A 23,866-nucleotide genomic window follows, 5' to 3' on the forward strand; every position below is an offset into this window, starting at 1 on the left:
GACAAGGACCTCTCACCTTTTTATAGAGCCAGGCAGATATGATCCATTCTTGACATGTTAACTGTCTGTATCCAAAAGAAATTAAAACTTTTCATATCTTTGTGACAAACAGAAAGTTACTACCTGGAGCCAAGTCCTTAGGCTAAACTCCCAGTGTCAGGAAGACAAAGTGCCCCTGAAATGTTCACATTTCAAAGTGGCTCCAACAGCCCTGCCCCCAGAAGACCATCCTGGGATGGAAAACTGGCAGAAGGTTTACTCACTTTAAAAAAAATATTAGCATACATCTCCAAAACAGAGAAAAAGGATTAAAATTACAAGTTTTAACAGAAAATGTTTTGTGAAAAAGTGGGGGCGGGGGGAGTTCTCATTCCTTTTTGGCTTCAGAGAACAAACAATTTTAAATATCTTTTTAGATTTGTATTTACCTGTTAAAACAGCATGGCTTATAGAAGTATCACAGACCATGGATTAGGTCTGGGATTTGTCTACAAGGCTTTCTATGCGGCACCACGAGACTTTTATAAAATGAAATACAGACCAGTGGCTACACATGACTGGACTGCTCACAAGAAATTAAAAATACTTTTTGTTGCTTGAATGACTCCGATTCCTTTGATAGACTTTAACTTCTCTTTCTCTTCCCAGGGACACTTCTTAATCCTAAAAACCACTGTACCCTATCCAGTTCCTTACACCTGAATGAATATTCAAAGGAATCCTTTTTTATTTTTCCCAGTGAGAGAAAGAACAGTGCCTCAATTTAGCTTTCATACCAAGAATATTAATGTTTGATGATGAACCTAATCTTTTCCCCACAATTTTATCAAACTAAATTTTATCTTGGACCATTTAAGATAGTACCATTGAGTCTTCTTGGCTCACAAGCATGCAAAAGAGAAAAATGTAAATGATTAACCTAAGACCATGGTGGTTTCCATGTACAGTGAATAGCTTTGTTCGAAAGTACTTTCAGTTCAGTTCAGTTCAGTCACTCAGTCGTGTCCGACTCTTTGCGACCCCATGAATCGAAGCACGCCAGGCCTCCCTGTCCATCACCAACTCCCGGAGTTCACTCGGACTCACGTCCATTGAGTCAGTGATGCCATCCAGCCATCTCATTCTCTGTCGTCCCCTTCTCCTCCTGCCCCTAATCCCTCCCAGCATCAGAGTCTTTTCCGATGAGTCAACTCTTCGCATGAGGTGGCCAAAGTACTGGAGTTTCAACTTTAGCATCATTCCTTCCAAAGAAATCCCAGGGCTGATCTCCTTCAGAATGGACTGGTTGGATCTCTTGCAGTCCAAGGGACTCTCAAGAGTCTTCTCCAACACCACAGTTCAAAAGCATCAATTCTTCGGCGCTCAGCCTTCTTCACAGTCCAACTCTCACATCCATACATGACCACAGGAAAAACCATAGCCTTGACTAGATGGACCTTAGTCGGCAAAGTAATGTCTCCACTTTTGAATATACTATCTAGGTTGGTCATAACTTTCCTTCCAAGGAGTAAGCGTCTTTTAATTTCATGGCTGCAATCACCATCTGCAGTGATTTTGGAGCCCCCCAAAATAAAGTCTGACACTGTTTCCACTGTTTCCCCATCTATTTCCCATGGAGTCATGGGACCGGATGCCATGATGTTAGTTTTCTGAATGTTGAGCTTTAAGCCACCTTTTTCACTCTCCTCTTTCACTTTCATCAAGAGGCTTTTTAGTTCCTCTTCACTTTCTGCCATAAGGGTGGTGTCATCTGCATATCTGAGGTTATTGATATTTCTCCCGGCAATCTTGACTCCAGCTTGTGTTTCTTCCAGTCCAGTGTTTCTCATGATGTACTCTGCATATAAGTTAAATAAGCAGGGTGACAATATACAGCCTCAAAAGTACTTTAGCATTTGGCTAACAATAGTTCTGTTTAGTGACAGCATAGTCACCACCATCCTTTCTCAACTTAATTGTTACTAATACTGTTTTCTATTCTGATTAACATAAAGTAATTGCAAAACGTGAAATAAATCTGAACTGTGCTGTGCTTAGTTGCTCATTCGTGTCCGACTCTTTGTGACCCCCTGGATTGTAGTCCACCAGGCTCCTCTGTCCATGGGTTTTCTCCAGGCAAGAATACTGTGATTGTTTACCACACATCTATCTTATTTTTCTATCCAAACTGTAGGAAAATCAAGGTGTTTCATTTGTTAGCTACATACTACTACAGGGAAAGAATGTAACTATGTACTGTAGCTACATATTGTAGTTACATACTGCTATAGGAATGTATATACTGTATAGAATGTAGTTACATACTGCTATAGGAAAAGAATGCTACAGAAAAAGTATGTAATCATCTAATAATGACAGTATAGTGCCGGGGTCCTGCTCTGGCTTGGATCCAGGGCATCCGAAGTGTGACGGTGTTGGCGAAGAGAATGATTTAGAGAGAGATAAGGAAAGAATGTTGTAGATAAGAAAACAGAGGAGAGAAAGAGGCTGATATTCCTTGGTTTACATAGAAAGCCAATAAAACTCCGAGACAAGGAGTTTGCCCTGTTCACAGAGGCCACAGGTGCCCTCCCAGTCTCCCAAGGGAGTGAAGATGCAGAACATCTTCCCATTCAGGTCCTAGAAACCCGGGTAGATAAGTGAATGCAGGGAGCCTCTATGCTCCAAGGGATCAGCCTGAAAAAAGAGAGTAACAGAGAGAAAAAAAGACACGGGGTGACTAAGCTTCTTTGAGCGAGGCCCTTTTACTTTATTTTCAAAAGTGTCTTTTATACCTTCACTTGTACATAGAGGGAAATGAAAGATGCAAAGTCATACAGAGTCAGCCCAAACATTACATCTGTTTTGTCTTTATCAAAACCAGGATTTTTTCTGCAAACCTTTCCCATAGACAATGTTGTGTACATTATCTTCTGGCCTTGGAGGCCTGTGGACATTTTATGACCCTATTTTGATAAAGGCTGCTCAACCAGAAAACTTATTTTCCCTTGAAATGTTTTTTCTTTATATTTCTAATCTATGTCAGCCTCAGAAAGTATTAAACAAGTTACATTTCTCACAGAGCAAAGGTGCAGTGAGTTTCAAGAAAGAACCAATTAGCTCAAAAGTCTGATGTGGTTAATTTCAAGGCTACACTTGTTTTTCTTACATTCCAACTTAACTAATGCACTCCCAGGTGCACAGTGGATAAGAGATATGGGAACTTAGCAACAAGCATTGGCCCAATAATGAAATCTTACACCAGCACTACTCTAATAACTTTTAACTCTTTGAAAGGCTCTATGTTTTAGGCTTCCCGTGCCTCTCACAATTGGGAGGCTGTAAATAATCACATGTGTAGCTGTAAGAGTCTGGATAAGCCTGCCAAGCAAGCTAGAATGCTAACAGAAGGGGTTTGATTTGAAATATTCCTCTCATGTCCAGGAGACTTATTAGCTAGAGCCCTAAGTTGATTTTCTCCAGAGAAAGGTGGTCGGGGATAGGCCCCTGTATATCAGTAGAGCTGATGAAAGGCACAAAATAGTAAGACAGACAGATTCTGGTTTGGGGGTAGATGTTCAAGAAGGGGGGCCCCTCGAGGCCTGATCTCGCCTTTGCCCGTCAGGCCTCTTCCTCATGACCTTTGCCATGGGCGGGATTCCCCATGCTGGCTCCCAGCAGTATAGCTTCTTGAATTTAGTGGTTAGATGAGAGAGAATTTGAATGTACTGAATTGATATTTAGCTGCTGGGAAAGCAGCTTACTTAAATGTGTCAGGTTATGTAGTTTCATTCAGTTGCTTGCAAAAGCCAGACTCACCGAAACATACTGATGTAAAGAACTGCTTTTTATTCTAGATTTTAAAGAGCCATCAGTACAATTTTCTAATTCCTCGTTGCCTAACATATGGGAATCACCAGACAATCACATGACTTCCACTGACAGCTGCGATAATCAAAGCACTACCTGATTAGAAGGAGAAAAATTCATGATTCCTGAGAAGTCTCTTCTCTTATTGGGATGGAGAACCTGTGGAAACCTCTGGCTCTTCTTGTTCTTTGGTTAGGGAGATGCCAAATGAGTCATAATATAGATGGGTAAAGCGGTCCTGAAAAGTAGTACTGTTTGAGAGGTACTGGCTAAAGGGAGTTTCCTTGAGTTGCACAGCGGTCAGATCAAACAAGGGGAAAGGCCTGGGGTAGGGAAAAAAAACACTGTCACTTCTTTATGTCTGTTTAATACATCTGATTTTCTGTTAAACATTGCCTTTAAAGAAAGTTTTCCTCCATTTGGAAAAAAGGTTCTTCATTTTCTATACCAAACTAATTAAAATTCTTATTTAAAATTTCATCTGGATCTATTCAATATGTGGATTTAATTCTGCTTATGAGTTTTCACATGTACAATTATCTAAGTACATTTGGGGAGGAATTCATAATTAGGGAATGATTATGATAATAAAATCAACATCCTTTTTGTTATATTTTCCTTGAATTTAGATAGAAAATACATAAGAGGATCATAGAAATTAGAAATGGGAGAGACCTCATTTCTTTTACAATATCCTCTTTAAAAAAACAAAAAAGATAACCTCCTCAACTGTATAGAGAAAGAAATAGAGTTAACATGCAAATAAAAATGGGGCAATGTTAAGTATTAGTCAATAGTGGAATTCAAGTTAAAAAGCATTAAGATGTAGAGCTTTAGAGTATTTAAAAAATCAACAGTAAGGCAAGGATATATGGTCTAGCCACACTTATTCAACATACCACTGGAAGTTATAGCCAGTGCAATAAGGCAAGAAAAGGAAAAAAAAGGCATACAGATCAGAAAGGGAGAACTGAAGTCATCAGTATTTGTAGATGACATCATTGTCTATGTAGAAAAATCCAAAAAAATTTCAAAAAAAAAATCTCCTAGAGCTAATAAATGTATTCAGCAAGGTCACAGGATATAAAATAAACACAGAAAAATAAATTTTGTTTATATATATTTGCAGTGAACACTTGGGCAATGAAATTAAAAATGTAGTTCCTTTCACACACACAAAATGGAATACTTAGTGTAAATCTAACAAAACACGTAAAGGACTCGTGTACTGAAAACTACAAAATGCTGACAAAATAAGATAAATAAATGGAGACATATACTGTGTACATGGATGGGAAATTTCAACATTATAAAGATGTCAGTTCTCCATGAATCAATCTACACATGTAACGGTAAAACAAAACATAGTGACAATGCCAAATGCTGGTGAGGACGTAGAGAAACTGAATTATACATTGCTGGTGCTGTAAAAAGAAATAATAACTTTGAAAAACAGTTTGGCGGTATCTTAAAAAAATTAACATGCAACCAGTTGTTGCATTCCTAAGCATCTGTCCCAGAGAAACGGAAACTTATGTTTATACAAAAACCTGTACATGAATGTTCAGAGCATCTTTATGCATAATAAATACCCCCAAACTGGAAACATCCTAAATGTCCTTCAACAAATGAATGGTTTAACAAACTGTGATACATACATGCCATGAAAACTACTCAGCAATAAAAGGGAACAAACTGTTGATACATACAGCAACCTGGATGAATCTCCAGTGAAATATGCTGAGTGAAAAAGGCCAGTCCCCAAGTTGCATAGTACACGATTCTATTTATATAGTATTCTTGAAATGACAAAATCATAGAAATGGAGAACGGCTCAATGGTTGCCGGTTCAGGAAGAAACAGCATGAAGGATCCCTAGTTACAGAGCTGTTCTGCATCTTGACTGTGTCAGTGTCGATGTCCTGGTTGTGGTATTGGCTATAGTTTTACAAATATCTACATATAGATATTGTACTATGGTTTGTTCAGGCACATGGGGTTTCTTTGTATTCTTAATAACTGCATGTGAATCAAAATAATCTTTTTAAAAGTTTTTAAAAGGGAGGGGGATAGAATTAAAAAGTTTAATCCACCAGGAAGATATAAAAATACGCACTTCTGTGCATCAGATGATATGACTTCAAACTTTATAAAACAAAGATTAGAAACATAAAGATAATTTGAGAAACTACAATCATAGTGGAAAGATTAATATACCTTGCCTCCCATTCTAACAGGTCATCTGATGGAAAAAGACTGTAGAGCAGCACTTCTCCAACGTTAATGAGCATATCACCTGGGAGTCTGTAAAAGCGCAGATTCTGATTCCATACATCTGGGCTGGGGCCCTGGAATCTACCTTTCTAAACAAATGCACAGATGCTGGCAGGGGTATCAGGCAGTCTGAGTAGCAAGGATATGTTGGGAAGGGGAGACATTAAGTGAAAAAATACTCTGAATGACAAGACTACCTCTGTACATGTGCAGTTTTCTTTCCCTAAGTTGGGTCCCAAAGACTTAAAGATACCAATATTCAGGCTTTCCCACAATCACAGAAAGCTAACCAACCTGATCACACGGACCACAGCCTTGTCTAACTCAATGAAACTATGAGCCATGCCGTGCAGGGCCACCCAACGGACAGGTCGTAGTGGAGAGTTCTGACAGAACGTGGTCCACTGGAGAAGGGAATGGCAGACCACTTCAGTATTCTTGCCTTGAGAACCCCATGAACAGTATGAAAAGGCAAAAGGATAGGACTGACAAATGAACTCCCCGGGTCAGTAGGTATCTAATATGTTACTGGAGATCAGTGGAAAAATAACTCCAGAAAGAATGAAAAGACGGAGCCAAAGCAAAAACACCCAGTTGTGGATGTGACTGGTGATGGAAATAAAGTCTGATGCTGTAAAGAACAGTATTGCATAGGAACCTGGAATGTTAGGTCCATGAATCAAGGCAAATGGGAAGTGGTCAAACAGATGGCAAGAGTGAATATTGATGTTTCAGGAATCAGTGAACTAAAATGGACTGGAATGGATGAATTTAACTCAGATGACCATTATATCTACTACTGTGGGCATGGAGTAGCCATCATAGTCAACAAAAGAGTCTGAAATGCAGTACTTGGATGCAATCTCAAAAATGACACAATGATCACTGTTCGTTTCCAAGGCAAACCTTTCAGTATTACAGTTATCCAAGTCTATGCCCCGACCAGTAATGCTGAAGAAGCTGAAGTTGAATGGTTCTATGAAGACCTACAAGACCTTCTAGAACTAACACCCAAAGTGAAGTGAAGTCACTCAGCCATGTCTGACTCTTTGCAACCCCATGGACTGTAGCCTACCAGGCTCCTCTGTCCATGGGATTTTTTTTTTTGGAGTGGATTGCCATTTCCATCTCCAAGGAATCTTCCCAACCCAGGGATTGATCCAGGGATTGAACCTGGGTCTCCTGCATTGGAGACAGATGCTTTACCATCTGAGCCACCAGGGAAGTCCCAAAAGAGATGTCCTTTTCATTATAGGGGACTGGAATGCAAAAGTAGGAAGTCAAGAGATACCTGGAATAATGGGCAAATTTGGCCTTGGAGTACAGAATGAAGCAGGGCAAAGGCTAATAGACTTTTGCCAAGAGAACACACTGGCCATAGCAAATACCCTGTTCCAACAACACAAGAGAAGACTCTACACATGGACATCACCAGATGGTCAATACTGAAATCATATTGATTATATTCTTTGCAGCCAAAGATGGAGAAGCTCTAAAAAGAGCTCTAGAAGCTCTAGAAGCTCTTGTTTTAAGTTAGCAAAAATAAGACCAGGAGCTGACAACGGCTTAGATCATGAACTCTTTATTGCCAAATTCAGACTGAAATTGAAGAAAGTAGGAAAAACCACTAGACCATTCAGGTATGACCTAAATCAAATCCCTTATGATTATACAGTGGAAGTGACAAATAGATTCAAGGGATTAGATCTGATAGACAGAGTGCCTGAAGAACTATGGATGGAGGTTCGTGACATTGTACAGGAGACAGGAATCAAGACCGTCCCCAAGAAAAAGAAATGCAAAAAGGCAAAATGGTTGTCTGAAGAGGCCTTACAAATAGCTGAGAAAAGAAGATAAATGAAAGGCAAAAGAGAAAAGGAAAGATATACCCATTTGAACACAGAGTTCCAAAGAATAGCAAGGAGAGATGAGAAAGCCTTCCTAAGTGATCAGTGCAAAGAAATATAGGAAAACAATAGAATGGGAAAGACTAGAGATCTCTTCAAGAAAATTAGAGATACCAAGGGAACATCTCATGCAAATATGGGCTCAATAAAGGACAGAAATGATAGGGACCTAACAGAAGCAGACAATATTAAGAAGAGGTGGCAAGGATACACAGAAGAACTGTACAAAAAAGATCTTCATGACCCAGATAATCACAATGGTGTGATCACTCACCTAGAGCCAGACATCCTGGAATGCAAAGTCAAGTGGGCCTTAGGAAGCATCACTACGAACAAAGCTAGTGGAGGTGATGGAATTCCAGTGGAGCTATTTCAAATCCTAAAAGATGGTGATGTGAAAGTGCTGCACTTAATATGCCAGCAAATTTGGAAAATTCAGCAGTGGCCACAGGACTGGAAAAGGTCAGTTTTCATTCCAATCCCAAAGAAAGGCAATGCCAAGGAATGCTCAAACTACTGAATAACTGCACTCATCTCACATGCTAGTATAGTAATGCTCAAAATTCTCCAAGCCAGGTTTCAACAGTACATGAACCATGAACTTCCAGACATTCCAGCTGAATTTAGAAAAGGCAGAGGAACCAGAGATCAAGTTGCTAACATCCACTGGATCATCAAAAAAGCGAGAGAGTTCCAGAAAAACATCTATTTCTACCTTTATTGACTATGCCAAAGCCTTTGACTGTGTGGATCACAATAAACTGTGGAAAATTCTTCAAGAGATGGGAATACCACATCACCTGACCTGCCTCTTGAGAAACCTGTATGCAGGTCAAGACGCAACAGTTAGAACTGGACATGGAACAACAGACTGGTTCCAAATAGGGAAAGGAGTATGTCAAGGCTGTATATTGTCACCTGCTTATTTAACTTATATGCAGATTACGTCATGAGAAATGCTGGGCTGGATGAAGCACAAGCTAGAATCAAGATTGCCGGGAGAAATATCAATAACCTCAGATATGCAAATGACACCACACTTATGGCAGAAAGTGAAGAACTAAAGAGCCTCTTGATGAAAGTGAAAGAGGAGAATGAAAAAGTTGGCTTAAAACTCAACATTCAGAAAACTAACATCATGGCATCCAGTACCATCACTTTATGGCAAACAGATGGGGAAACAATGGAAACAGTGACAGACTTTTTTGGGGGGGGGCTCCAAAATCACTGCAGATGGTGACTGCAGCCATGAAATTAAAAGACGCTTACTCCTTGGAAGAAAAGTTATGACCAACCTAGACAGCATATTCAAAAGCAGAAACATGACTTTGCCAACAAAAGTCCATCTAGTCAAGGCTATGGTTTTTCCAGTAGTCATGTATGGATGTGAGAGTTGGACTATAATGAAAGCTGAGTGCTGAAGAATTTTGAACTGTGGTATTGGAGAAGACTCTTGAGAGTCCCTTGAATAGCAAGGAGATCCAGGCAGTCCAACCTAAAGGAAATCAGTCCTGAATATTCATTGGAAGCACTGATACTGAAGCTGAAACTCCAATACTTTGGCCACCTGATGCAAAGAACTGACTCATTTGAAAAGACCCTGATGCTGGGAATGACTGAAGGCAGGAGGAGAAGGGGACGACAGAGGATGAGATGGTTGGATGGCATCACCAACTCAATGGACATGAGTTTGAGTAAGCTCCAGGAGTTGGTGATGGACAGGGAAGCCTGGTGAACTGCAGTCCAAGGGGTTGCAAAGAGTCAGACATGACTGAGTGACTGAACTGAACTGAACTGAACTGAACTGAAGGAAAAGCTGATTAAATCACTCTACAATAGAGACCACGATAGCAAACACAGAGTTTCCAAGCAACTTTTCAGTAATCAGTACCTTAAATATGAGCATACAGTCAAGGTTTTCCATATACTTGAAAGAAAATCTCTAAAATGAATGATGGAGAGCAAAACAAATGATCAGAAAAATTCCAAAGGAAAGAGACTTCTCAGAGGATAAAAAAAAATGCTATCATTTACATTCTCAAAGGATAAGAAATGGTATCGCACAGGAAAATGACAACAGGATGCTACATAAAAAAGGAATATTTGGCGACTAAAGAAATATTTGAAAATCAAAACATGTTCTAAATATAATAGCAAAAACAAAAACAAGATAGTTGACGCAAGCTCTCAGAAAGCAGAGAAAAAAGACAAAAATACTGAAAATAGGAGAACTTAAGAAAATCAAAAGATCAGCCCAGCAGATCCAACACTGGGCTAAAAAATATTCAGAAAGAAGAAAAGAAGAAACAGGGAATGGGAGGAAATTATCAAAGACATAATTGGAGAAAATTGGAGAACTTAACATGCAGATTGAAAATGACCATTGAATAGTCTGTTTCTTTTGTAGGTGGCAATTACATGTATATTTGCTTTACAAGAATTCATTACACTGTATATTCATGAATTTATGGAATATGTACTTTTTTGTGTATATGTTATATTGTACAATTCTTTTTTTTTTTAAGTTAAGGGAAAAAAAGGGAGAGGCCCACCAAGTGTCCATAATAAAAGCGACAAATAATAAAATTTCAGGATGCTGAGATCAAAAGATACTATAAGCTTCCAGAGAGAAAACAAACAGGTTTCAGACCAAGCATGAACTGAAGAATTAGAATGCCACTCTACCTCTCAACAGCAACTCTAAAAGCTGAAAGACGACGGAGCGCTGCCTTCAAAATTCTGCGGGAAATTATTTCTAACTTAGATTCTACACCTTGGCTGTGTTTTCAATAAAATATTAGTGTAGAATAAAAACATTGTCATACATTGTCCTTAAAAATTACTACACAGCCTTTATGAAAGAAGCTAGTGCAGGAGAACATATTCCATCATAATAAAGTAGTAGATGAAGCCAGAGGAAGAGGGGGGTCCAGGAAAAAGAGATCCAACATAAGAGAGAGGCAAAGGGAATCCTAGGAAAAAGGGAGGAGGAAGATTCCCAAACTGAAAGTGTGTCACAGGTCACTAGTGATTGATTAGGATACAAAACATAAGAGACTTCCCTGGTGGTCCAGTGGGTAAGAATCCACCTTCCAATGCAGGGGACGTGGTTCGATCCCTGGTCAGGGAACTAAGATCCCTGTGCTGCAGGGCAACCGAGCCCATGCAATGCAACTCGAAAAGCTTACATGCCACAGCGAAGACCCAGCACAGCCAAAAAAAAAAAGGGGGGGGCGGGGGAAGGGGAAAGGGGGACAATTAAGGATTTCTTCCAGGTTTTGGTTTGAACAACTCTTCCAAGGAGCGTGTTATTAGACAGAAACGCTGGAAGAGCAGGCATGCGAGCAGGGATGCTTTTAGACACGTGGAGTTTGAGTGGAAATGGCGGGTATGAAGTTACCCGGATGCAGAACTGACATCTAGGCTAGGCATATGGAGTCCTGTGCTGGCAGAGTAAAGATGGCAACCTAAGTCCCCACAGTGGAAAAAATCACCCAAGAACAAAGTGTAGAATCAGAAAAGAAGGCTTCGGACAGAGCCCTGAAAACTCCCAGATTTAAGGATGGGGCAGAAGAGGACCTGGAAAGGCAGGATAAAGGGACAGGTGGAAAACGAAGAGCATATGAGTGTATCAGGAAAGCGAAGAGATGCGGTCGCTTCAGGAAGGATGCCATGTTCAATAGCCAGGGAGGAAAAGGATTTAGAAGCGTCCTGTGACCACGCTCCTACCACAGGTGGCTGAGGCTCAGTCCCTGGTTGAACAACTAAGATCCCAAAGGCTGTGAGCCAGGTGTGGCCAAAATAAACACTTTAAAAAAGAATGGTAAATTCTATGTTATGTGTATTTTACCACGACTAACAAGAAAATCGTGAATCCCATAAACTCTGGACTTCAGGAATAATAACTTGCCACTTGAACGCAAGGGGAACATAGGGGAAACTGCAGGTCAGGAGGCAGGTGCTCTATGGGAACTTTCTGAACCGTCTGCTCAATATTTCTGTAAACTTAAACTTGCTCTAAAAAAATAAAATCTATTCTTTTAAATAAAAAAATAAAAGTATCCAATGAATTTAGTGACATGGAAGTCTCTGGTAACAAGGGCAACCATTTGTCCCCATTAGATTATTAAAGATTAAAAAGAATGATCTAATAGTTATGAAACTATAGTGAAATGGCACTCTCATACACTATTGTTGGAAATATAAGTAAGCACCATGTTTTTTGATAGGTAATTTAGGAATATCTATCAAACATAAAATATATATAACCTCTGACCCAGAAATTCTACCGGTACAAGTGTGCAAAGTTTAAGGATAAAAATGTTCAAAGCAGTTCTTTTATGCAAAATGTGGGGCCGGGGTACAATGCCATCAAGAGGAAATAGAATGAATAAATGCAGTTAAAGAAACATATCCACCAGGACATATGTATAACTAGAGCTGAGTCATGCTGATGTATGGCAGAAACCAACACAATATTATAAAGCGATTATCCTCCAATTAAAAATAAATTTAAAAAAAAGGAATGTATCCAACAGATGCCTACACCATGCTCGTAAATGAAGTAGATGTTATTGTGCTAACACAGAACGATACCTATGACATAGTATAGTCCCCATGTTTCTAAAATGTACATATAGATACAGATATACACACACATTATACTATAATGCTAATATACATATATGTGTGTAAATACATAAGGTGAAAAGACAAAAATATAAAAGCAATTAGAGGTTAAGTCTATAAAAAGTTGTGGGGGGGCAAAAGAGGGCTCTCATGTCTCCACTAGTTGGATTTTTTTTCCTAAGAATGTATTATTTTTATGAATTTTTTAAAAGAACATTAAAGGAAAAATATGAAAAGCATCTGCTAAGACAACAGTGTGGGAGAAGTTCGAATGGCCACCGTCTGATACTTTACCGTTTCTGAGACAGGTTCTTGGCATAGATCTTACTGACAAAATCTTGGGCTTGAAATTTTAGGGGTGATGCTTCATCCTTCTTACAGGCCTCGAGGTGCTGGGAGGGGAACAGCTCGCTCAGATGCCACAGCACTTGTGAGTGGGGCATGTCTTTTGCTGTGCAGAAGTTTAAGAGTGCATAAAACATCCCCTCCAGCCACTTGATGTTGAGGCTTATTCCCCCTAAACATCAATGAGAAAGGAAACACCAGTGAGCACCACATAAAAAGGTCTACAGGGACCTAGGACAAACTCCAGACAGTGAACAGCTACCTTCTGTCCAAGACAGTTTGGTTATATGAACTTGGAGATAAGCAAACACTCTTCCTTTCCAGACCAAGAGCCCTGGGTGTGCCCTTTATAACACGTCATGTGTTGACCCTATCTACAGATAGGTTAATGTAGACACTGCTAATGACAAATGCATCTTGGGAAATCTCTGGAATGGTTCTTGCAATAAGGCACACTGCAAGATTACAGTAAGGAAAGCCACTTGGTCCCAAAGGCTGCATCCTTCTGTTTAAACAGGCTCTCCTCTCTGGTTGTTTCCAACTCATCCTCCAGTTCAGTTCAGTCGCTCAGTCGTGTCCGACTCTTTGCGACCCCATGAATCACAGCACGCCACGCCTCCCTGTCCATCACCATCTCCTGGAGTTCACTCAAACTCACATCCATCAGGTCGCTGATGCCATCCAGCCATCTCATCCTCTGTTGTCCCCTTTTCCTCCTGCCCCCAATCCCTTGCATAGAGTCTTTTCCAATGAGTCAACTCTTCGCATGAGGTGGCCAAAGTACTGGAGTTTCAGCTTTAGCATCATTCCTTCCAAAGAAATCCCAGGGTTGATCTCCTTCAGAATGGACTGGTTGGATCTCCTTGCAGTCCAAGGGACTCTCAAGAGTCTTCTTCAGCACCACAGTTCAAAAGCATCAACTCTTCGGCGCTCAGCTTTCTTCACAGTCCCACTCTCACATCCATACATGACCACAGGAAAAACCATAGCCTTGACTAGACGGACCTTTGTTGGTAAAGTCATATCTCTGCTTTTTAATATGCTATCTAGGTTGGTCATAACTTTTCTTCCAAGGAGTAAGCGTCTTTTAATTTCATGGCTGCAGTCACCATCTGCAGTGATTTTGGAGCCCAAAAAGATAGTCTGACACTGTTTCCACTTTTTCCCCATCTAAATGTTGAGCTTCAAGCCAACTTTTTCACTCTCCTCTTTCACTTTCATCAAGAGGCTTTTTAGTTCCCCTTCACTTTCTGCCATAAGGGTGGTGTCATCTGCATATCTGAGGTTATTGATATTTCTCCCGGCAATCTTGATTCAGCTTGTGTTTCTTCCAGCCCAGCGTTTCTCATGATGTACTCTGCACAGAAGTTAAATAAGCAGGGTGACAATATACAAACTCATCCTTAGAGGATATGATTAATCACACTTCTCAGCTTTTCCTTTAAAAAGGCTGCTTTTTTAAAATTCTTTTTTTTTTAAATTAAAAAATGTGGATCATTTTTTAAAGTCTTTACTGAATTTGTTACAATATTGCTTCTGTTTTTTTAATTTATATACACCTGTAGCTCAGCTGGTAAAGAATCCACCTGCAATGCAGGAGATCTGGATTCAATACCTGGGTTGGGAAGATCGCCTGGAGAAGGGAATGGCTACCCACTCCAGGATTCTGGCCTGGAGAATTTCATGGACTATATAGTCCATGGGGTCACAAACAGCTGGACACAACTGAGCGGCTTCAGTTTTCATATATATTTTTAATTAATTAATCTTATTTTTGGCTGTGCTGGGTCTTCACCGCTGTGCAAGCTTTTCTCTAGTTGCTGCAGACGGGGGCTACTCTCTAGTTATGATGTACAGGCCTCGTGTTGCAGTGGCGTCTCTGGCTGCAGAACGTGGGCTCCAGGGCATTCAGGCTTCAGTGGTTTGGGCTCTGAGACTCTAGAGCACTGGTTCAATAGTTGTGGCACAAGCGCTTAGCTGCTTTGCAGGATGAGGGATCTTCCTGGATCAGGGACCAAGCCCGCATCTCCTACATTGGCAGGTGGATTCTCCACCACTGAGCCACCAGAGAAGCCCTGCTTCTGTTTTTTTATATTTTGGTTTTTTTGGCCACAAGGCATGTGGGATTTTAGCTCCCCAACCAGGGATCAAACCCGAACTCCCTGCTTTGGATGGCAAAGTCTTAACCACTAGACTGACAAGGGAAGTCCTTAAAAAGGCTGCTTTTTACCACCAAAGTTGTTCCCATATAAAACCTAAGTAGCTGAGAATGCCATCTAGCGTGTTCTTCCCCCAACACACACACCCTCAGCACAACCACACCAGGGTTTAATAAGACAGCAACAGGTCAAGACGAAGGTAATTTTCAAAAGTGCCAAAAATATGGTGCGCCCTTACCAGCAGGGCTGTAGGGGCAGGTGGCCTGAATAATCACAGGGTCTTGGAGAGCAGCGGTGATCTCCTTATTGGCCCCCCAGATGCGGGCAAGATCTTCAGCACACTGATACTGGGGCCGCAAGATGTTAGTGTGATTCAGTAGGAGTTTCAACCTGCAAGTAAAGCAATCAAGGCAGGGAGTGCAGAGCCAGGACTGGAATGAACCAGCATGTGATCCACAGAGGGTACATCTAGCCTCAACCACACAGTCCGCTGCACAGCACAGCCCAGAGGCAAACGCAGGTGTGGCTCAGCCCTGAGGGCACAACCTCTTAGCCAGACGGTTCATCCATCCTCCTCAGATACATTTATTGAAAGTTACCACAAGCCAGGCGCTGGGCCCAGCACTAGACGTACCAAAAGGATATCTGACACATGCTCTCCATCAATTTTCCTGCTGCTGACCCGGATACAAGGGAACACAAGTTAACTTCAAGTAGGTGAAAGCGAAAGTCACGTCCAACTCTTTGCGACCCTATGGACTATATATACAGTCCATGGAATTCTCCAGGCCAGAATCCTGGAGTGGGCAGCCTTTCCCTTCTCCAGGGGATCTTCCCAACCCAGGGATCAAACCCAGGTCTCCTGCATTTCAAGTGGATTCTTCACCAGCTGAGCTACAAGGGAAGCCCCAAGGAGGTGGAAGCAATGCTGTGTTTCTGCTCTAAATATTTGCACATCAAAGAAAATGGCCCACCCACAAGTGCTGTTGACAGAAAAATGGAGAGGACACGATTTCAAAGGCTGGCTTGGGCCCTTCTGCCGATGAAGATGCTTCCACCTTATGACTGGGAATGGTCAGCTCCAAGAGGTAGGGGTGGAGGTGGACATGAGGTGACAGAGAGGTCCTGCCAGCCCTGTGCTCACGCTAGCAAGATACCTGGATACTGGGATGGCAGAGACAAAGCTGTACACAATGCAGTCTTTCCCAAGCCGGGTTTGAATTTCTACGCAGATATTAGGCAGCTGAGATGGCAGGCAGCAGAGGAATACCACATTGGCCCATCCCACCAGAGAAGCGTTCTGGTAAAAGCACTGGATTCCCAGTTTCTTGAATTCATCTGGGAGGGAATAAAAGAAGACAGATGGATCATGATACAGAAGACTTCAGACTCAACATCTACTCTGGGTAAAGAGAAAATCGTAGTCCTGTCTGACTCTTTGTAGCCTGCCTGGCTGTTCTGTCCATGGAATTCTCCAGGCAAGAGTACTGGAGTGGATTGCCATTTCCTCCTCCAGGGGATCATCCTGATCCAGGGATTGAATTTGGGTCTTCTGTATTGCAGGCAGATCCTTTACCAGTTGAGCCACTAGAGAAGCCCCCAACTTTTGGGAGAGAGTGGCAACTATTTTATCTCAAGTCTTGTCACCAGGTGGGGCTTCCTAGGTGGTGCTAGGGGTAAAGAACCTGTCTGCCAATGCAGGAGACGTAAGAGATACCAGTTCGATCCCTGGGTCAGGAAGATTCCCTGGAGGAGAGCATGGCAACCCACTCCAGTATTCTTGCCTGGAGAATCCCATGGACAGAGGAATGTGGCAGGCTATGGTCCAAAGGGTTGCAAAGAGTTGTATACAACTGAAGTGACTTCGCACGCATGCACACTTGTCACCACATAAATCAGAAGAAATTCCCTTATGGCTTCTAAAAGCCACACAGCAAAGCCCTGGCCCCACAACTATGACAGTTGATGCCACCACAGCTGTGCTCGAGATTGTTAGATAATTCATCCTGACCTCATGTTTAAACCAAACGCTAGAATTTTTCAGATTTTTTTTTGTTTTTTTTTTTAGAAAGAGAAAAGTCTGAACGAAGCCTTCTGCTCCAGTTTACTGACTTTACCATATATCAGGTGATGTACGAAGTACTTTAGCCACATTATCGAGGGAATCCGTGGCTTCCCTGGTTGTTCAGCTGGTAAGGAATCACCTGCAATGTCGGAGACTCGGTTTTGATCCCTGGGTCAGGAAGATCCGCTGGAGAAGGAAATGGCAACCCACTCCAGTATTCTTGCCTGGGAAATCCCATGGACAGAGTCTGAGAGGTATAGTCCATGGGGCCATAAAGAGTCGGACATGACTTAGTGACTAAACTACCAACGGGGAATCCTCACAAGAACCTTATGAGGCAGAGACCAGTATTATCCCTATATTATAGGGATACAATATTTCCCTAGAAACTATATATCCCTGTATTACAGAAGTGAAAACTGAATCTTCGAGAATCATGTGAATGGGAATTTCCTGGCAGTCCAGTAGTTAGGATTCTGGGCTTCCATTGCAGGGGCACGAGTTTGATCCCTGATGAGGTAAAGACAAACAACCAAAGCCAAATAAAACATGCTCTTTATAAAACAGAATTGTGTGACTGGGACAAAGTTAAACAGCTTAACTGGCTTGAACTGGTGGAGAGGGAGAGAGTGACTGAGAGAGTGGAAGAGGGAAGAGGACAGGAGTAGTTTGGGAAACTCTGCTTGTAGTTTCAGTAAAGTGTATACAATCTAATGTCAACAAGATATTTATAAACACAGAGAGAAACATAATAACTCATGTCCTTGCTAAAACCACTCCTTGGTAGCTAATCATTTGATTGTGCTTATGTGACCTGAGGGGTTTCCCAGGTGGCTCAGTGGTAAAGAATCCATCTGCCAACACAGGAGACACGAGTTCGATCCCTGGTCGGGGAAGATCCCAGATGCCATGGAGCAGCTAAGCCCATGAGCCGCAACTGTTGAGCCTGTGCTCTCAGGCCTGAGAACTACTGAAGCCCACATGCCCAAATGTTCGTACTCTGCAACAAGAGAAGCCACCGCAATGAGCTAGCCCACACATCGCAACTAGAGAATAGGCCCCATTTGCTGCAGCTAGAGAAAAACCCTCACAGCAGCAAAGACCCAGTGCAGCCATAAAATACACAAATAAATAAAATTATTTTTAAAAACCCCTACTGTATAGCACAGAGAATTACACTCAATATTTTGTAATCACCTATGTGGGAAAAGAATCTGAAAAAGAACATACATACTTATATGATGTATAACTAAGTCACTTTATTGTATATCTGAAAACAACACCTTATAAATCAACTATACTTCAATTAAAAACATAATTAAAACTAATTTAGAGCAAAGAAAAAGTACAAACTGTATGATTCCATTTGTACAAAATTCTACAGAATGTAAACTAATTGGTAGTGACAGAAATCAGATCAGTGGTTTCCTGAGTGGGACCTGCAGGGAGGTGGAGAGGTTCGTGACTTGACTGTGTTGATGCTTTCATAGGAGCATACAGGTGTCAAAACATCAGACTGTACACTTCAATATTTTTTTTAATATTTATTTATTTGGCTGTGCCGGGTCTTAGTTGCAACACGTGGGATCTTTAGTTGCAGCATTTGGGGTCTAGTTCCCTGACAAGGGATAGACCCAGGCTCCTTATCTTGGGAGCATGGAGTCTCAGCCACTGAAACAGCAGGGAAGTCCCTCAAACTATACACTTTCAAAATGTGCAATTTATTATATACACAGTATATCTCAATAAAGCTGTACCTGTTCTTTGACCTAGCAATTAGAAAAAAATTGTGAATCAGGAAGTCCTACTCAGTATGGCACAGTTACATAAATTATCATAAGTCATACTTTAGGAATACTATACAACCTGAAAATCATGATTTTGAAGAATGTCAAATAATATGCAAATAATCCATTAATTGTTTTTAAAAAGCTTTGCATAGTTTTAGTTAATCTGATATAATCTGGTATAATCTGATATAATCAGAAGAAAAAATGGAAAACAATGATAACCCTGATAAGGAAATTATAGGTAGTTATTATTTACTTTCCTATAGAGTAATTTAAAAAAATTTTTATAACACGCATGTATTATTTTACATTTTTTAAAATATTGAAATATAATTTGCACACAGCGCATCACATAGCTGTGAAGTAAATAGTTTGATTCTTTTTGACAAATGCAAGCACCCAAGGAACGTGCATCTTTCTCAAGAAACAGAATGTTTACATCTGCCCAGAAAGTTCCCTGGGGCCTCTTCTCAGTCTCCCCAGAAGCACTCACTGTTCTGATTTCTACCACCAGAGGTTAATAAATGGAATCACTGCAAAACATTAAAAAAATTTTTTTCAGTACATGGTATTATTATTTTTTTGACTCTGCCACACGGCATGCAGGATCTTAGCTCCCCAGCCAGGGATCGAACCTGTGCTCCCTGCAGTGGAAGCATGGTGTCCTAACCACTAGAAAGCCAGGGAAGTCCCCCGTAAATGGTGTTTTTAAAAAACGAGGCCAAATGTTTGGAAGCGGTAAACACCACTCTGACTCTAACTGGTCCAGTTAGAAGATTTGAATTCTGTTTGGAAAGTGTCTCTGAATCAAAGACCCGGAAAGATATCTAGCCACAGGGCGCAGGGAGGAGAAATGGATATAACTATTTAGGTGGAAAAGAAAGGTGCTTTAAGGAACAAGTTTTTTAAAAAAATCTTTCTGGGACTTCCCTGGTGGTCCAGAGGCTAAGACTCTGTGCTCCCAATGCAGGGGGCCCAGGTTCCATCCCTGGTTGGAGAACTCGACCCCACATGCCGAGACTGGATCCTGAATGCCACTATGAAGATTAAAGATCCCAAGTGCCACAGCTAAGACCCAGTGCAGCCAAATAAAGTACTGAAATTAAAAAAAAAAAAAAAAACAACAACTTTCCAGCTTTTCTCAGGGCTAGCAAGCTGAGAACTAGGCCGGCTGTATGCAAGCATTCCTCTTTCGAGGGGTCCTTTCCAAACAGCCTGCCCAGTACTCCTCACCCAGGGTCTCTGGCCTCCGAGTGGAGATCCGCAGATTCTCAGCAGGGATGGGGACGAACTGGAGCAGGGTGTGTGCCAGCTGCTTCCCAAGGTGGCCACCTCCGATGATGCCCACCTTTAACGCGTCATCATCCTGAGTTTCTTCACACAACCCAGTCAAGCGACATTTAGAGGTTCGCTTCTCCGGTACTAATTTTCTGGAGAATGATTCTCTGGAGAATGATTCTCTGGAGAATGAACATGGACACACACAAATATTAAGACATGCACGTGTGTTGTATGAAAGGAGAGAAGGTTAGCACTCCTCTTGACAAGGATGGAAGAGGCTCTTGGGCCTGACAACATGCATACGGTTAGGGCATTGCCACCTACTTCGTGGCATCTAACCACTGTTTTTAAAGAGACACATGTACCCCAGCGTTCATTACAGCACTGTTTCCAATAGCTAGGACATGGAAGCAACCTAGATGTCCATCGGCAGATGAATGGATAAGGAAGTTGTGGTACATATATATAATCGAATATTATTCATTTATGAGAAAGAATGCATTTGAGTCCGTTTTAATGAGATGGGTGAAACTGGAGCCTATTATACAGAGTGAAGTAAGTCAGAAAGAGAAACACTGATACAGTATATTAACACACATATATATACGGAATTTAGAAAGATGGTAACGAGGATCCTATATACAAGGCAGCAAAAGAGACACAGATGTTAAGAACAGACTTTTGGACTATGTGGGAGAAGGGGAGGGGGGATGATTTGAGAGACTAGCATTGAAACATGTATATTACCATATGTACAATAGATGACCAGTGCAAATCTGATGCATGAAGCAGGCCACTCAAAGCCAGTAGTCTGGGACAACCCAGAGGGCTGGGGTGGGGAGGGAGGTGGGAGGGGGGGTCAGGGTGGGGGGACACATGTGTACCTGTGATGGATTCATGTCAATGTGTGGCAAAAAGCACCATAATATTGCAAAATAATTATCCTCCAATTTAAATAATTTAATTTTTTAAAAAAGACACGCACGCCCTTAGCCCTTCTTGAGTGTCAATCTCTGACTTTCTCTGCTTTAGCTTCCTCAAATGCAGCCTGCTGTGCCACCTTAAGTCCTTCAGAGCGAAGCTTTCCAGCCATGTGCCACTGACCCAGCTTCAGGCTTCCCTGGTGGCTTAGTCATTGAAGAACCCACCTACCAATGCAGGAGATGCAGGTTCTATCCCGGGGTTGGGAAGATTCCCTGGGGAAGGAAATGGCAACCCACTCCAGTATTCTTGCCTGGGAGATCCCATGCACAGAGGAGCCTGGTGGGCTACAGTCCATGGGGTCGCAAAGAGTCAGACTTGACTTAGCGACTAAACAACAATGACCTAGCTTCTCTGGATGGAATGAAACGTTCCTCCTGAGTGAATTTTCCAAAGAGTAAAGCATACCCCTTTCAAAAGATCAGAGCTTGTTTAAAACCTTCTTAAATGAACTCTTTTTTTGGTTACATGTATTGTGCATTTCCCTGCCTTCTTAAACACAAGGTCTGACTGTTTAACTGTTGGCCGCAGGACCATCACCGTGAACAGCCACCATCATACCTTATCCTGGAACACAGGGAGCCAGTCCTTCCACTGTTTCCTGTGTGGACACTGGCCCATTTCCATCTCTGCCAGGACAAGTGCACCCCTCTCCTACCATACACCTCCTCTTCCTAGTTTGCTATTTCAGTTCTGCACACACCCAGGAGACCACGTAACTTAGCTTTCTCCAATGTGATGATTTATCAAAGAAAATGGTTTATACGGGAAAACAGACCTGAGAAAGGGAGGATCAAGGATTTGAGGCCACTCTTTCTGGAGATTCACTCACTGTTGGTTCTGGATGTGTTTCCTTGGCCCAAGATGAACAAGGTCTGACCCCTGAATACATAGGCATCATTTTATGTTGTTATAGGATGATCTTGATACTTGTGGGGCTTCCCTGGTAGCTCAGCTGGTGAAGAATCCACCTTCAATGCAGGAGACCCTGGTTCGATTCCTGGGTCGGGAAGATCTGCTGGAGAAGGGATAAGCTATGCACTCCAGTATTTGGGGGCTTCCCTGGTGGCTCAGCTGGTAAAGAATCTGCCTGCAATGCAGGAGATCCAGGAGACGCAGGTTCAATCCCTGGGTCGGGAAGATCCCCTGGAGAAGGGAAAGGCTATCCACTCCAGTATTCTGGCCTAGAGAATTCCATGGACTGTGTAGTCCATGGGGTTGCAAAGAGTCAGACATGACTGAGCGACTTTCACTTCACTTACAGTTGTTCTGTATTTCTGTGAAAACTGGAGTCTTCACACTCTGGAGCTTCCATCTAAGCATGACAAGCCACATTCTATGTGAGGCTTCTCTTTTGGTTAAAAGGAGAGTGTTTTCCCACTGTGCCTAATCCTTCCAAATAGAAGATGCATCCTGAGAGTTTCCCATGTTGGTTTCTCATCACGCGTCTTTGGAGGCAGCCCACAGGTTTATGCTTCCCTATCAGTCAGCCAGTCAGCAAACTGCTCGAGTCCTCTGCCTCCTCAGGTATGTGCTATACCTTTAATATGCTTGACTGGGATCTGGTCCCCCCATCTGAGAGTTAATCTAATGTCAGAGGAAAGTAAACTGAGAAGGAGACTGAGGGGTGGGGGTTGGGGAGGCAACAAATGCTCCAAGAGTGACCTAGAGTTACAGAACCCAGGAGCCTGAGTCCTAAGTACTTGGCTCTCACATGCCTCTTATTCAAGTGTCAAGAAGCCAGGACTGGACTGAGAGCTTCTTTGAAAGTCAGTATTCCTGTTTTCAGGCAAGTCATCTGGCCATAGGGACCCCCAAAGTCCCTGGAAGCTTTCTTGTGAGGAGGCATTCCACTGTTAGCCTGAAAAGAAAAAAAAATGACCCCCATTTTCAGCCAATAGACATGGAATGGCCCGTCATTAGTATCTATGGAAGACAAGCTGGTTGTCCTGATAAGAGAGTGAATGAATGGATGGGTGAATGGATGATTTAATCAGTCTACTCACCAAAAGGAAATCACCATTCATCCATGCCACATTACATAACCACAGCCAAGGCACCCTGGTGTGTGTCTCCCGGGTGCTTTCAGACCAGGAGTGCTTCAGTGTAGGTTACACAAGGCAGGAAGACACTCCCCCTGCCAAAGTTATTCTCCAACGTAAAAAGTTAAGTCATCTGGATTCTCTGCAGAGATTCTTCTCCATCTACTTGACCCTAGGGACCCAGCGTACCTCAAATTATGGAGTAGCTTGCAGAAGAAGGTTGCGTGGGCACAGGCCTTGGTCATCAGACCATGAGAACGGCCCAGCAAATACAGCCAGCTTTGGTCTTCCTCATGAATCCCGGACTCAAACTTCAGGGTCTCAAGATCCTCTAGCAGGTCCATCTCCAAGCCAGCATCTACTGCAGTGACAGATGCCAACCACTTCGGCCCCCTGTCCCCCAAGGAGTGGGGCATGTGCCCGAGCCCCTGGTTCTCCTGATGGTGGTTTCAGCATCTCCCCTCCCAGTTCCAAACTGGCAGCTCCCATCCACTCCCATTCTCTGAGTGGATGCCTAAGCACTGACTACCCGTGAATCTGGCTT

The 23,866-nt window shown here is 42.1% G+C and overlaps 1 protein-coding gene and 1 non-coding gene across 2 annotated transcripts; one reads left to right on the top strand and one right to left on the bottom strand.

Moving 5' to 3' along the window:
• Nucleotides 1-3,991: 3,991 nt before the first annotated feature.
• On the bottom strand, nucleotides 3,992-23,666 carry NOXRED1 (NADP dependent oxidoreductase domain containing 1). Its single transcript, XM_052647309.1, has 6 exons — nucleotides 23,512-23,666; nucleotides 20,252-20,478; nucleotides 16,321-16,501; nucleotides 15,402-15,553; nucleotides 12,954-13,176; nucleotides 3,992-4,172 (listed from the first exon to the last, which is right to left on the bottom strand). The coding sequence occupies exons 1-6, from the start codon at nucleotides 23,664-23,666 to the stop codon at nucleotides 3,992-3,994; spliced, it is 1,119 nt and encodes a 372-aa protein (XP_052503269.1).
• LOC128054907 (U6atac minor spliceosomal RNA) lies at nucleotides 20,524-20,649 on the top strand. Its single transcript, XR_008200053.1, has one exon. It is a non-coding gene; the product is annotated as a U6atac minor spliceosomal RNA (small nuclear RNA).
• Nucleotides 23,667-23,866: the final 200 nt, after the last annotated feature.

This window comes from Budorcas taxicolor, chromosome 10 (genome assembly GCF_023091745.1).
Source record: "Budorcas taxicolor isolate Tak-1 chromosome 10, Takin1.1, whole genome shotgun sequence".
Classification (NCBI taxonomy): Eukaryota; Metazoa; Chordata; class Mammalia; order Artiodactyla; family Bovidae; genus Budorcas; species Budorcas taxicolor.

Coding starts and splice junctions, on each gene's coding strand:
- NOXRED1 (XM_052647309.1), bottom strand. CDS start 23,666: ATGGACCTGCTAGAGGATCTTGAGACCCTGAAGTTTGAGTCCGGGATT. Junction 20,479..23,511: donor AAGCTACTCCATAATTTGAG/GTACGCTGGGTC, acceptor TTCATTCTCCAG/AGAATCATTCTCCAGAGAAT. Junction 13,177..15,401: donor CTGCCCCTACAGCCCTGCTG/GTAAGGGCGCAC, acceptor ATTGATGTTTAG/GGGGAATAAGCCTCAACATC.